General features: G+C 34.3%; 1 protein-coding gene across 1 annotated transcript in view; it reads right to left on the bottom strand.

Moving 5' to 3' along the window:
• Positions 1 to 1,570: 1,570 nt before the first annotated feature.
• Positions 1,571 to 15,188, bottom strand: part of CSMD1 (CUB and Sushi multiple domains 1) — a 1,065,186-nt gene continuing 1,051,568 nt past the window's right edge. Inside the window, exons 66-70 of the mRNA XM_061989487.1 lie at positions 11,718 to 11,879; positions 10,593 to 10,705; positions 9,766 to 9,853; positions 5,503 to 5,635; positions 1,571 to 1,730 (exon numbers count right to left, since the gene is read on the bottom strand). Coding sequence (XP_061845471.1) covers positions 1,571 to 1,730; positions 5,503 to 5,635; positions 9,766 to 9,853; positions 10,593 to 10,705; positions 11,718 to 11,879 — 656 coding nt within the window. The remainder of the gene's footprint in view (positions 1,731 to 5,502; positions 5,636 to 9,765; positions 9,854 to 10,592; positions 10,706 to 11,717; positions 11,880 to 15,188) is intronic.

Here is a 15,188-nt window from a genome sequence, read left to right as displayed (position 1 = left end):
GACATAGGACAGTCTGAAATTCAAACCAAACAACCCTAAATTTTAAAGAGAAGCAAAGCAAATTTACTGGTTTCTGAGCTCAATGTGTAAGAGTAAAATCAGATTTTACTTCATTGTTTCTTGTAATATCCCAATTTTAAAACTCAATTCAATTAATCTGCCCAATGGCATCTGTTTTTTGTTTGTTTGTTTGTTTTCATTCAATAAAATCTAATTCTAAGTGAATGTTAATGATTTACTCAACCATTCATATTTACAAATGTCAAACTTTCTCTGTCAAATTGTGTAAGTACAAAAGCAGTAAGCAGTGTGTTTAAAAAATCTGAAAAGAAACCAAAAGAGCAAAGATAGTCAAATATTTCTCTTTGTTCAAAGTAGAAACTTAATGACAGCTTGTTATAGACTTTTCACTGGTTTTACATATGCTACTGTAATGTGTTTTAGTTCCATGTAACATCAGAAAATGATGTCATATTACAGGAAATAAAATGGAAAAAAATGCAAAAGGGAAGACTGTATTATGAGCACAGGCTCACAGGCTTTATGAGCTATCTAAAATAAATTACTATTCACATTTGTACATGGCAAGCAGCAATAGCTGCTAACCCCCCTGCTGTTAAATAGTATGATAGTGACGATGGTAACTGATGACTGATTTCAGACGAAAACAATATTGGCAATGAAAATTTCTTAGAAATGGGCTCTTGCTCTGGCTGAGGGTCTCCAGTGACTTGCAATTATGGTTACAAAGAAATTTAGTCAAAAATTGACAAAAGAAATATTGTACTCTGTCATACAAGATTTTAACTGGTGCTAAGCGTGGGGCTCACAATTTAATATTCCAAGTAAATTTATTGTGGAATGCTTTGCTTGGCAAAGAGTGAGTGAATGTCTATATACAATGGACAGTGTGTAGAAACCCTGTATATTTTTACCAGTATCTTAGTCATCCATAACACTCTAGTGCAAAAAAATTGTGCATTAACATTTTGCGATATAACGGCTGATTGGGAAATTGGCAAACTGCCCTATGTATGAGATACACTGTAAGTTTCTTTAATTTTAGCAAGATTTCAATGGTAAATCATTTGCAGGTGTATGCAACCTGTAAGGAAAGTTGTATTCTCCTTTAAGAGAGCTTTATTTCTTCAGAATATTCCTGGGGATAATCTGTGGTGCTATCATTTTTCACAGTACTCAAAGAATTTATCCAAGTGCCCAGAAGAATGCATTGAAAGGCATTCAGCCACATACAAATATGAAAGTCTGAGGCATTAAATATGACAGATTGGCGTGACTCGGCAGTCTTCCTTAAAGTGTGCCTTGATTTGAAGCAGATGCAGCCAGGCATTTTGATCCAACTTTAAGATGAAAAAATATTCTTTTTCTGACCCCCAGAAGACTGACACGTTTTTACCAGAAAATTTAGCTGCATGTAGGTTGACAGAAGATGTTAAAGATCACAGCAGCAAAGCCAAGAGAAGAAGGGAAACTGGTATATGGCACCAAAGGAATTACTGCTTGTCCATCAGAGGTATGGCTATGAATCAGTCATATTGGGCACTGAAGGCTATACCACTGTACAAACTGTGTTCAGAGTCGTATCAAACCTCACAGCTTTTGCCTCTGTGGGTTTTAAGTTTGTGTCATACATAGGATTTTCAAATGAAGCCTGTCCATTACTGTTTTCATGTCCAGCATACCCATTGTATTGTACTTTTGGTCTTGTTCTGGGAAAAAAAAAAAAAGGAAATTGTCATTAATAATAACCCTTAACAATAAATATTAAACAATTACTCCAACTGTTATAATGTTTCCAACTCTCTAATATTTCCACCCTGTCAACACAAGCTGCATGACTGTCTAAAGTGATAAAAGCAGATCTATAACGGATGTTACAAAGACTTAAAAGGTAAGAGAAATTTGTATGGCAGTTATTTTTCAAGATACTAAGAGAAAAAAAGAAATTCCTCATGGTCAAACTAATACTACAAAGCACAGAGACAAGCTAAGCAAAATATAGGTATACTTTTTCCATTACAAAAATATTTTATAAATTATAATTTCATAGCTGCTTGTTAGTTCCAAAAATGGTAGCCAAAACTAAAGTGATGAACAACAAAAGTACAAACAAAAGTAAAGCTGAAATTGATAACATTTATAATATTTTATATTTCTAGTAAGAATTATATTTTCTGATGGCATTTGCAGTTTGAAATCACCAGGCTGACCATTAAAAAAATCCACATAAAGAGAGGAAACACTTATTCCAGGTTAAAAAAACCTAACATCTTACAAATTTCAAATCCTTACCTTTCTAAAACATTAACATCAAAAATACAATACCATCTCTAAATGGTGAATTTAACTTGACCACTCTCAAGCATATTCTAATTGACTTTCCTGGATATCTGGCAATTTACGCACACTATTTTTCACAGTATACCTAATAATGCAGCCGGATCATCTGTACAAATGTTCTGAAGAAGATGAATACAAATTGTTAATTTTAAAGACTTGAATGGAGGATGTGACTAAATATACATAGAATGATGAGAGTGAGTGCCTCCTAAGTCATTCTTTCAATCACATCTTTGGTTTTAGATAAACACCCATAGGCTTGTTGACTTAGATGTTTTCAAGCAGAGCTACAAGGAAGGTTTATTAATTTGCTATGATCAGCTGTTTGCTACCATTCCAGAGCAGGAAGTTAGCATTACACCACTGAAGTTCTGTAGCAGGTCTCCTGGGTACTACTAAATACAAGTCAGTGCAAAGCTAGGCAGCAAGAGCATCAATCAAGCAACTCCTGCACTACGGCAAGTATTCAGAATATGTTGCACTGTGGTAGTAACCTTCAGCTAATGTTCTGTAATTTCAATTATTTGAGTTAGATCTGCCATAGCATGCTTACTTACCTCCATAAGTACTTCCACCACTAAACACTACTAAAAACTTGTCAGAGATTTTATATGTCCAAATATGTGTAATTAGATTGATCAAATCCTAACTAATATTCACATAAATTTTTAGATTTTAATTTCAAAGGATACAAAGAATTGTCTTTCAGTACTCATTCCTATTTTGGATAGTGTTTTATCACCATGAAGAACATACCAAAACTTCAAGGACATTCACAGTTTTATGCAACATTCTGTTAGAACATAGCAAACCAATAATTAAATGAAAAATAAACCAGAATTGTGCAGACTTTCTAATACATCCAACGAAATGTTATCCTATTACATTATATTTCACTACTTTAACCTTAAAACTCTTAGAACCTAAAAGTTTATAAACAAATATATGAAGGAGTGTCAGTATAAAACTTTACACACATAATTAAAATAGGGCAAGAATGAAAGAGTGCAAAAGGTAGATGCTTGCTACTTAATGAATGTAAAACAATATAGAAAAGAATCTCATGAGAAATCTTCAGAAGAGTTCTTGAAAATCAAGTTATTTTTTAGAAAACTATTCTGCTTTGGATAACAGGGAAAAATATCACTAGAAGGATGTCAGTAACGGAAATCAACAAACTAGAAATAATTCTGTTACTCATAAATATGTCTTTTTCTACATGTTTTCATTTTAAAAGTAAAAAACCATGATTAGAAATTTTGACTAGGTGCTTTCCTAAGTGTAAGCAAGGAAATATATTTTAAACTTGTTCAGAAAGACTGAGGTGCTATCTTCATTCCTGAAGCAATTTCTGTCTGTCAAAGAAAAGTTATACAAACTGTGGTAAAAAGGTTTAACAGTCTGGATTCTAATTAGATTGTGTTAATCTGACATGGGTACAGCAGAAATAAAATTGTCCACTAAGAAGACTTTTAAGTTTTCTGATATAGAGCGTTTCCAGGGCCATAACTCTTATTACATCATTGTGAAAATCTCATGTTGTTATTTTGGTCGTTAACATAATTCTGAAAAGTGCCTTCAAAAGTCACAGACTCTATTCTATTTCCTTTAGAGCACCTTTTGTTTGAAGAGAATAAAGGTGACCTCAAGCTACTTTACACTGACAATAAAGTTGTTAATTTTCTGGTGACACAGATAACCCCTCTGATAGCTGTGGTTTAGTGAAAGAAACTGATTGAAAATATAAAAAGGAAGGATATTCTTTGAAAGACTGAGTTAATTATAGTATCTCCTTTTTCAAGTATCTAATGTACTTAAATTAGATTAAGGTAGGCAGAACTACAAAGTTTCATCAGCAGTAACGTAAAACATTGGGATTACAGCTGCTAATCTGAAGATTAAGTTTGATCTCTCTTAAATACACATATATAATTCTACTGTATAGAAAACAGGATCTCCACTGCTCATGTGGGACATAACAAACTCCATAGCCACAAAATGTACCCTTGTGTCACAATGCAGTTTTATTATTTTTTTCTTAAAGTTGGTCTTCTTTTTCTAAGAGCAAAGTGACAGTAATGTTCCCTTTATATTCCACCTGTTTGTTCGATCTGAACACCTATGCTTTCATGCTGCTTTTTAGGTTCTCTCCATTGCACAACGGGAGCTATCTGAGCATGCAGATCTGAAGGCATCTTACAATATGTTCTGAGACAGAGTTCACAGCTGTTCCTGAGCAGTTCTTTTCAACAAAGGGCTGTATCACATTTCAGGACATGTATCATTTTAAATGGAGTTCATAAGTTCAAGCCCCACTGCAATTTTTCTTCCTAAGAAAACTAATGTTGAGGTAAGTAGATAGTACAGTCTATCACAGGGCAATGGTGGAGTTCAGGTTGTCTATGTGATTTCTTACAATCACAAAATGTTCTTAGTATACTATTTATAGAAAAAAGTTTTAAAAGTGTGTCATTAAAAAACAGTATTTCTGTCTAACACTATTTTGCAAATAACACAAGGAGGTTGGAGAGTATTAAAGCTCAAAAGAAAAAAAAAAAAAAGTATTTCAGAAAGCTCTAGCCAAACAGCACTCAGAATGAACAAATGTTCTAAAGAGACAGATATCAGGTTTTAAACTAAATTTCAGACAAGATAGTTGGATTTATTCTATTATCTAATGGTATATAAAAGTTTAGTATGAAATGGAGTGATATCAATTCCAGTAGCTTATGCACTAGCTTATTCTGCATGTACTGTAAGTAACCTCCTTATGGGCTCTTCCCTCATGGTATTGTGGACTTTTTTAGGTTATATAACTGAAGCTCATAAGCATTTTAAAAGAAGAAACATATATTCAACTTAATAAAGCATTAAAATGAACAAATAAACATGTGACTTGAAATTTCAGTTTAATTCAGCTGAGAACCAACAAGGCTTATAGGTCTTTGTTCCATTTTTAAATTTTTAACCATTAAGAATTGCCCTGCACTGAATCCCTTCATTGGAATACCTGGAAAGTTTTGTCTTTCTAGAGTAAAGATCTTCTTGGAAGCTTTAGCATTGTGTTTTCTAATCACATTAACCCATAAAATTTAAACCAAAAAACGTAATAACTTACTGAATCATTAAGATTTACAATACCTGTGTTTGTAGAGGTAAAATGCAAACCCTGATAATATTAGAGCAAAGAACGGCACCAGGATGGCAGCTGCAACAGAACTGCTGTTTGTACCATAATAATGATTTGAAAGATCTGTGTCTGCACTTAAAGGACCTGAAATGAGACAAAAGGGGCAGAAATAAAATTCCCAGGTTTTTCTCTCTCACAGTACTCTTCTTGTTCAAGATGTCTCAATAAAATCATATTTAAAAAGTGAAATAAACAGTATGCACTGTCAAAATATAAATCTTGTTAATACCACTTAATGATGTATCAGTAAGCATCAAAATAATTTTTAAAAGTACTTATCAAGTAAAAAAATTATAATCTACACCTCTCATAAGTCACTAATATAATAAAGTCAAGTCGTATACCTTCTGAAAAAAATGAACACTCCAAAAAGTATTGTATGCTTCTGAAAGAGCATAAAGAGTAGTTAGAAACAAAAGGGTTTTTTTGTTTTCATGTTGTCATGTTCAAAGACTGGGCAAACCTACTGAGACTGATCTTTCTCGTGTATTACGTGATACGGAATTCTTTATCAAATAGATTGGTCTTTCACGCTTAAGTAAGTATTTCTCAGTAAATGCTGTTCTTTGAAGTATGCTTGCAGGTGAAGAATTTCATATTACATTATGTATGTACCACTGCATGCATACTTTATGCACACTTCTGGCTTAGTGTAAAGGCGGCAAATAATTTAACTTCCTGAAGAAACAGAAATATGTTAAGTCTTCAGCTGAAGAACATATAGGGAGCTGGAAGACTCCCCAGCTCAACAAGGACAGGGAACTGCTGGAGGGAAGCTATCACAGGGCCACCAAGATGATCAAGGGACTGGAGCATCTTCCTTATGAGGAAAGGCTGCGGGGACTGAGGCTGTTCAGTCTAGAGAAGAGGAGACTTGAGGGGGAATGTCATTAATATTTATAAATATATAAATGGTGAGTGTCAGGAGGTTGGGACATCTCTTTTTTCTATTTTATCTAGCAACAGGACAAGGGGTGATGAGAAGCTGGAACACAAAAAGTTACATTTAATCATAAGAAAGAACTATTTTACTGTGAGAGTGAGGAGGCCCTGGCCCAGGCTGCCCAGGGAGGCTGTGGAGCCTCCTTCCTTGGAGATCTTCAAGACCCATCTGGATGTGTTCTTGTGTGACCTGTTTCTGAAGTGGTGTTGGACTAGATGATCTCTAACCATCTCTTCCAACCCCTACCATTCTATGATTCTATGATATGAGATCATTACCTCAGCAGAATATTCACAAACAGTATAGATTTGAATATGAGAGGTTAGGTACAAATATTATGACCTGTGTTTACTGGAAATTTGCTGCTTCTTTTGAGCTGTTGGTTCTTCAAAAGACAATAAGCAACCTACAGAAAATTGGTGTCTGTTTAGCAACCACATAAAGATATCTAAAAGAGACAGTATCTGTGTTTGTAGCAAGCTCTCTGATGAGATGTCAAAGCTGAAGATGAGAGGCCCTCAGACTAGGAATGCATGTGTAACTTGGACACTTCAGCTCCTTACTAACCTTAGGAATATACAAACAGAGCTCTCAAACATCTCTAAACAGTGATATGAATGATGTTTTCCACTACCAGAAAAATACATCCAATGGAGAATTTTTTTCATATATCTCCACTGCTAAAACAGAAATCCAAATTTTTTTTTTAGGCAACTGGCTGTCATTGTTTAACATGGAGGTATTTCTGGTGATGGGGCAGAGGCTGTAAAAATGACTCCTGCAAGAAGTTGCTCGAAACTCTCCCCACCTCTGAGCCAGACTGAATTCTGGGGCTGAGCCAATTAAGTGCCTCCACAATCACTTTTTAAGACGATGAAGTCAGAAGAGGAAGGTTTGTCCTATTCCTTCTTTCTTCTTTCCTCCTTTTCCAGCTGGTGATGGTGCAAGGAGTTGGAAGAGAGAAAAGTGACCATGCGGACCCCCAAGGTCAGTGAGGAAAGAGAACAGGAGGTGTTCTGGAGCAGAGACTCCCCTGCATACTGTCAAGAGGACTGGTTAAGCAATGATTTATTTGCATTTTGTAAAAGACTCCAGATCAGGGGTAGTGACTATGCCCAGGAGAGGCCATGTCCCGTGGGAGGTACCCCATATTCACAGAAGCTATTGGGAAGTACCTACACCAGAGATGTTCATTAAGGACTATGTCCTGTTTAAGGGACCTCATATTTGCAGACGTTGTAGCTGCTAGGATAAATCCATGTTCATTAAAAACTGTGTCCTGTGGGAATGACTCCGTATCGGAGCAGGGGAAGAATGCCGGGAGTCGTCCTCCTCTGAGAAGAGAGAAGTGTCAGAGACTATCTATGAGAGACTGACCATATACCCCATTCTCTACCCCCTCAAGCCTTTGAGGTGGGAGGAGGTAGAGATATCAGGAGCAGTGAGCTGAGCCCGGGAAGAAAGGAGGGATGAGGGAGGGAGACCTTAAAGTGCTGGTTGTAATTTTCTAAACAACCTACTCCCTTTTTGCTTTTTGTTCTGTTCTGTTTCTTGTAGGCAGTAAAACAAACTTTCCTGCTTTCCTCTCTAAGTCGAGTACTGGAGTCTGTTTTGCCCAGAACTGTAATTGGCAGTGAGCCCTCCCTGCCTTTGTCTCAATCCACAACATCCTTGGTTATCTGTTTTCCTCCCATTTTGCTGGGGTCTCCACTGTCCAGGGTGAGGGTGAATGGGGGGCAATGAGTAAGAGGCTGTCGTGGTGTTTCATTGCTGGCTGGGCATGACACTGGCAAACCATGAATATCTTATTTTTGGCCTGGTATAAGAAAAAAAACAACACAAAAACACACTCCCCACCAAAAAATCCAATAAATCATATTCTCACTGTTTTGAGATATCAAAGCCTACTAAACAAGACAGATATTGTAACAAATCTGGTGTACTCTTTTAGTATGCTTGTTAAAATTAGAAAGAAAAAGCAACTTAGATATTACAGTGAAAAGAATTGCATTAAAGTACAGGCAGACAAATAATCTATCTCACACAAGAGTTTTCTCTGAAGACTGAAATAGTGTTCACCTTCAGTAATTGGCAGATCTTAGGCTGACTGAAAAGTAAGGTTTCCACCCCTTGTGACTAAAAATACACAGCAATTTAAAAGGTGGCCAAGATTAGCAAAGCCAAAGCATAACTGCTACTATTGCAGTTAATGGAACAATGAAATACAAGAGATATCTGGGAGAAGTTTAAAGGGCTTTGGGTACAGCACCAATGAGGTTAATGGAAGCAAGGCAATTTATAAAATGTATATACCATTTGCTACAGATATATTGGCTAGGCTTTCCCCTCTTCCTAGCCCAGGACTTTGTTGTATATATACACCGTGCTTTGACCGGTACTTCCATGATCAGGAAACGCAGATGTCTACATCTGTTTGCCAAAATTATTTCATAAGTAAATCTTTCATGAGTAAATGATGTATTACTTTTTGAGAAAAATATTTTATGAGTAAAACACCTACTTTTTCACTATCTGCTTGAGCACTTGACTCTATAGCTGTAGTATACACCTCAGTCATTCATTTAATATTTTTGACAGTGAAGTAGAATTCTATCTAAATACACACACATTCTGAAAATATCCACCAGTAACAAGTACTCTTCAAATGATACTATTAAATTCAGTGTTCATGGAATCATAAACAGTAGGGATTTGAAGGGACCTTTAGAGATTATCTGCTCCAACCCCCCTGCTAAAGGAGGTCCATATAGATCAGGTCACTTAGGAACGTGTCCAGGTGGGTTTTGAAAACCTCCAGAGAAGGAGTCTCCACAATCTCCCTGGGCAGCCTGTGCCCTTGTTGAATCTCATGAGATTCCTCTCTGTCCAGCTCTCAAACCAGTCAAGATCAGTGTTGTGTCTGTCTTTTTAGTTTCATATATGATTCTCACTGAAATTTATACATTTAGGCAGAAAATACCTTTGCATTCCATGACACTCCCATAACTTTCAAACAAGCAGTTGCAATGTCATTCTCTTTAAGAGCTTCCTATAGTAATCTTACTAGGTTGCTATACTAGAAAATGCGAGATAGTAACATATTATCCAGAGTTTGAACTCTATATTTCAAATATGCATATTTCATTGTATTTTTTGTAACAGCAGTAGTACGAAATAAGCATGTTTATGTTAGCTAGATAGTTGAGTTGTTTGTTGAATTCACTCCATCAAGACCCAAAAAGATTTATTAAAGCTCTAAGAATGCATTTACCTTGTCTTTGAAGCATAAATTTTCCAAAGTCTTTTCCATGTATATCTCCTTGATAGGTAAAAACACCTCTTTCAGTCCCCGAGGATACCTGGAATATGTTGAAACAGAAAGAACATTTATTAAATAATTAATATTAAAAGTCTACACATTTGCTGTTCTATCTTAGAACAGATATATTGATCCTAGATTTTCAATTTTATCTTTTAGAATACTAGTGAACTCTATGCTTAAACAATAGTTATCATTTTAAGTCTTCATCAGTATTAAACAAAGTTTCAAAATAACACCTGGAATGATTTAAAATATCTGATATATATTGCTGGATTTTGAAATTCTTAAGCTGGCATACACAGAATTGATCTAGTATATGGATACTGAAGTCCACTGAATTGTCAGATTTTAAATAATTTTCCATTGAAAGCATCATGAGGCACAAATGAGAACTGCAATGAGTAAAATGTATTTCTTTTTCCTCAAGACTAAATATAATGTAATTAGAGTGAGCTATTTACCAAACCAAAAAAGGACTATATTTCTAAAGGTAAAATTCCCACTCTAAAGATAAAATTTCATAGACGAAAACAAGACAAAAACATGGCAAATTATGCCAATTCACTCCATCATCCCTTTAGTAAACTAGATAGTCTTCTGTCTTTGGCAGATAGAAGTCTGCATATGTATTTTTGAAAAGAAAAATATTGTGATCCGTACACTAACATTTAAAATGCTGTATTCCATATTTGCAATATAAAAAGTTGGACAGGTTAAATAGAAAATCATGAAGTTTAAACTTAGCAAACTTTATCCATAGCAGTCTGATTACTTACGTAACCATCTAGTGCCCAGTTGTCATTTTCAAACTTGCTTACAAAAATGTCACTAGGTCCTTTAATGTGAAAAACTTTCAAAAGCAAATGGGCTTCTTCTTTCTTGTAAACACCTAGTAACATAAGGAGGTAACATATGCAACCATTTTTTTTTCAAATATCTTTTCAAAGCTAAATATATTGCTTTAGAAAAAAATATTTTGTAGAAAATATTCTTTAATAACAGAATATTATAATCTGGAATACACAAGACTTAAAGTGCTGTAATAGCAGGATCTTATTTTACTGATCTTTGGCCCACATATTTAATATAGGATGCAAAGATGGTTTTGCAGTGTTTAATTTTGTGCTTAAATGGGAAGGAATATTTATCTTCCCATACAGCATTTCAGTGATCTTGAATACATATAGAATTCCTTGCCTGGAACCTCCTTGAACTGGAAAAAAATTTAGATTTTAGTCCTATCACAACAGTATATTGATATAGTAAATATTAATAGTGCAGTGAAAGAAAATTTACTCTTTGGCAGTCAGCTACTGAAATTCTCTCTGAACTCTTTACCTTAAAAGGTACTGGTAGCTGATAACGCTCTTTTCAAAGATAACAGTGATCAGATGCTAAATCAGAACTTCATAGATTTGCAGAAGGGAATGTACATTCTTGATTGAAAGGTATGTATAATTCACTAAGTTAATTATCTGTGCCTATTTCATGCTATGCCAATATCAAGACCACATCTTTTTACAGTAGATATTAATTACTGTTAAATAATTGAGCTTTAAATGTTACAGTTCTTAAAATGCCTACATACACTTCACCTGCCACTTCGGTATTACCTGTGAACTCACACATCAATACTATCCAATGGTCCAGATGAAAAACCTTACGTCAATATTTATTTGACATGTAAGGGGAAAAATAGATGGGTGACTGTGTATAAACTTAATGAAATCTATGGAGGCCATTGCATTAGGACCATCATTTTCCAAAATAAGCAGAAAAATTGTTTTTTTTGTGAAAATATAAAGTTTTTGTTTCATGTTATTTGATGGAAAATACAGCAAAATTGAAGAGATGAAAAACATTAAAAGAATTGCTATTTTAACATCAGATTCTGAACCTACCTGATAGTTTGAGTTGTATATTGGACACCTCAGTGAATGTGGCATTTACTTTGCTGCTTGTAGTATTGAACCAATCAACAGTCAGAGTAGCAGGCTGTCTTTTTCCTAAATATTCATAAAACCCTTTCCACAGTGAATTTATAAAAAACACATCTGAAGGAACTAAATAAAAGTGGGGAAAAAAAGAAACAAAGAAAGGAATGAACTACAATTACTACAGTAAAGACAATATATCTAATGACCTTTCCACACAATTGTTTAATAATATACTACCTCTGTTCATTATCATATATGTTCTTGAATATCCTCACACTTCATAGTTTTTGTGCTGCAGCGAATATCCTTAAGACCATGAAAAACATAGAAGACATAAAACTTTCCCTAAAACTCTGTAGCTCTAACGTATGACAAAGAAAAGGTGAATATCTTGAAGTCATAGATTCCTTGAAGGAGATGCCATCTTAGGCCATCCCTAATGTTTCTGGAATCTATTAAATTAGCACTGTGTGTGATATTCAACTGAGTAGTCAAGTGAAATCACTGAATTCCTCATAGAGTTTAGTACAAGTTTTTTATCAGTCATTTTTCCATTCCACTTCTTTTCTCCATGCAATATTACTGCACCATGAACACTGAAGTTGACAGATCAGGGAAATTTTTTGGTTTAAATCAAAGGTCTGTGTCTCAGAGACTGAATTTTGAATAATCTAAAATAAAAAAATCTATCAAGTTAAGCATTTACTATAGAAAGATGTATGTGTATTTGGTCATTCACTTGATGTTATTGGCATTTTTATCTATACAGAAAAAATAAAACTATTTTCACGTCATTAAATGTTGTGTCTTAAATATTTGTGTAAATCACCAACAGATCACTTCTGACAATTGAAAACAGACATTTTCCAATTAATTGTAAGCTTTTTCTAGCATGACAATTTAAGAAGTAAAGCTTTAAAAATCAAATTAGAACATCACAAAAAGAAAAGTTTAATCAATCACATGATATCTTGACAAAATGATAGGCCTAGTAACGATTAAAATTCATCCTTACTATCCATGACCACTACAAATAATATAATATACTTCCAAGATAAACAATAGATCTGAAAATCTGAAGACCAATTAGCTGTTGAGGGTCTCAATTGTGTTACAACACTTCCTCATATGCATTTCAAAGAGAAAGGATAATAGCTTTTTGCCTTCAAATTGTGCAAAAGTCACAAGGAAATGTTCAGTCCTAATGTGTTATGATTTGAAAATATCAGTAATATGTTGATTCCAAGTGAGTGGAGACCCATTGTATGGCTTTGAGCTTCTAAAATCTTAAACACTCCCTTTCCAAAGCAAAATTCAGTGCAGGACTGGGGCTTCACACAAGATAACTTCAACTTAATACTAAAAATCTCAAACGTTATCTCACAGTCCTTAGAATTCATGTATTTCCTGCAAATATATGAATTCTGTAAAAACTCTTTCAAACTCTTTTCCCTACATATTTCTCATTTGTTACAATAGTGATGTATAGTAATTTTGAAATATGGTATTATAAAAATATATTGAAATTATTTTTATTTGTGGGGTTTTTTTAATTAAAATTGTGTCCAAAGTTATTTTCATGAAAGTGAATGTCTACAATTAGCGGTATGAACCTATCAGGTACTATGTAATACTTTTATAAATGAGCAGAGACCATACATATTTTGTCACATCCAATCAACGTTGCCAGTTTTAAGTTTTTCTAATCAGTCTGTCAATTACAGTCCTTAATCTTTGTGAAATAGTACCATTGACAAGTGTTGCAGCCTCACTGCTGCTGAGGAATCAGAGCGACTCTGACCCAATTCCGCTGAGCCCTTGCAACATCCCTGCCTTTCCCTAACTACTGTGTTTAAAATGGAGAATTAAAAAAAAAGAACTACGTATTATCATACTCATACTGCTCCAACTGCAGTTTCTCCTCAGAACATGATAAATGGAAAAATCCATGGCCACTCATTAAAACAGCTTTCTAACAGTTTTTGCAAATGTTATACAAAACAGTGAAAACCATGGGAACCAAAAAGAGCATTTTATTTCTTAAACTACACATGAGTATTGTGAGAATTTTTTAGCTGCAACTTCGACTCAATTAAAATTTATGGCACTGCAAAAAATGATAGTTACTACTCCTTATGAGAACATTAACTATGGCAAAAAAAATGAATTTAATAAACAATAATAAACATCATTTGTATTCAGATATCCAAAGGTGGAAAATTGAAAGGTGAATATATTTTGTCACAAGAACTCCAGATTAGCAATATTCTCTCCAATCCATTTAAAATACAGATAGCAGCAAATGGGATTCTACCAAAAGCCAAGACAATAAGGTAAAGTGAACACTCCAAAATACACAGCATTCTACATTAAAGAGAATTCACAAATTTAAAAGACATAGTGATAATGTGGACTTGTTTTTCAAAAACAGCTTAAAACTTTTCCCTGTTAGTTACTGTCATTGTTTGCTATTACTAGCATTTTCTCTCATAACATTAATTTTTTTTTTTTAAAAGTCTTTTAAATAGTACTTAGCAAAACCACTTTTAACGGACATGATGTGTGTGAATTGATACTGATGCTCTGCATAGACTATCTTTGGAGACTTGGTCTATATTTATTTTAGCACTGAAACTTCAAAACCTGTGTGGTAGCAGATTAATGTACACCTTAGGTGTTCGGTGAGGTGAATCATCCAATAAATGAAGACTGTATTTAATTATAATGAATGCACATTATATCCTGCTTTATTGTGAGTCTGTAGAAGTAATGCATTTGAGAACACATTTATGGTTTCACCTGACATCCTCACTAATAAACCCACCAGGAAGGTTAATTAATAGCAGAAATACCTTTTCATCCCGTCTACTCTACAGAGTCCTTCTGTGAACTGCCATGAGTGTGAGCCATTCATCTTATTTTCCCTGCAGCTTGCTAAAATTCAGAATATAGAGTTGCAAGCTCATTTACTTGGTGAAAACTCTGCTCATTATTAAATGATTAGGCCTTTCATTTTCTGAAAATGATTGAATCTAAAAAGATCTACGTCTATGATTTCTCAGATGTATTTCTCTATTTTGTCACTGGCAGGAGGAAAATGTTAACTATGCACATGTTCACGATGAGGCATAGAAAAGCAGCAGTAATGTTTGCCTTTTGCTAGTGGTCCACACACATTTAGGAAATTTTAGAGTACCTAGAGAGTTTACATTAAATGAAGGCCATTGAAATTTCCAAAATTGTTCTTTGGGGGTTTTTTTTGTTTTCATTTTGGTTGGTTTTTTTGTGGTTTCTTACAACAGGCTGAACCCAACACAAGCAATTACAGTCTATGTTCATTATAAGGCTCTCCATTATAGCAATCTCTCTGATATAAAACTACATTGAATCTGGGGTTCATGTATATATGCATTATCTTTTTTGGTTTGACAATTG

The sequence above is a fragment of the Colius striatus genome, chromosome 2 (assembly GCF_028858725.1).
Source record: "Colius striatus isolate bColStr4 chromosome 2, bColStr4.1.hap1, whole genome shotgun sequence".
NCBI lineage: Eukaryota > Metazoa > Chordata > Aves > Coliiformes > Coliidae > Colius > Colius striatus.
This window is presented reverse-complemented; position numbering and strand designations above follow the sequence as displayed.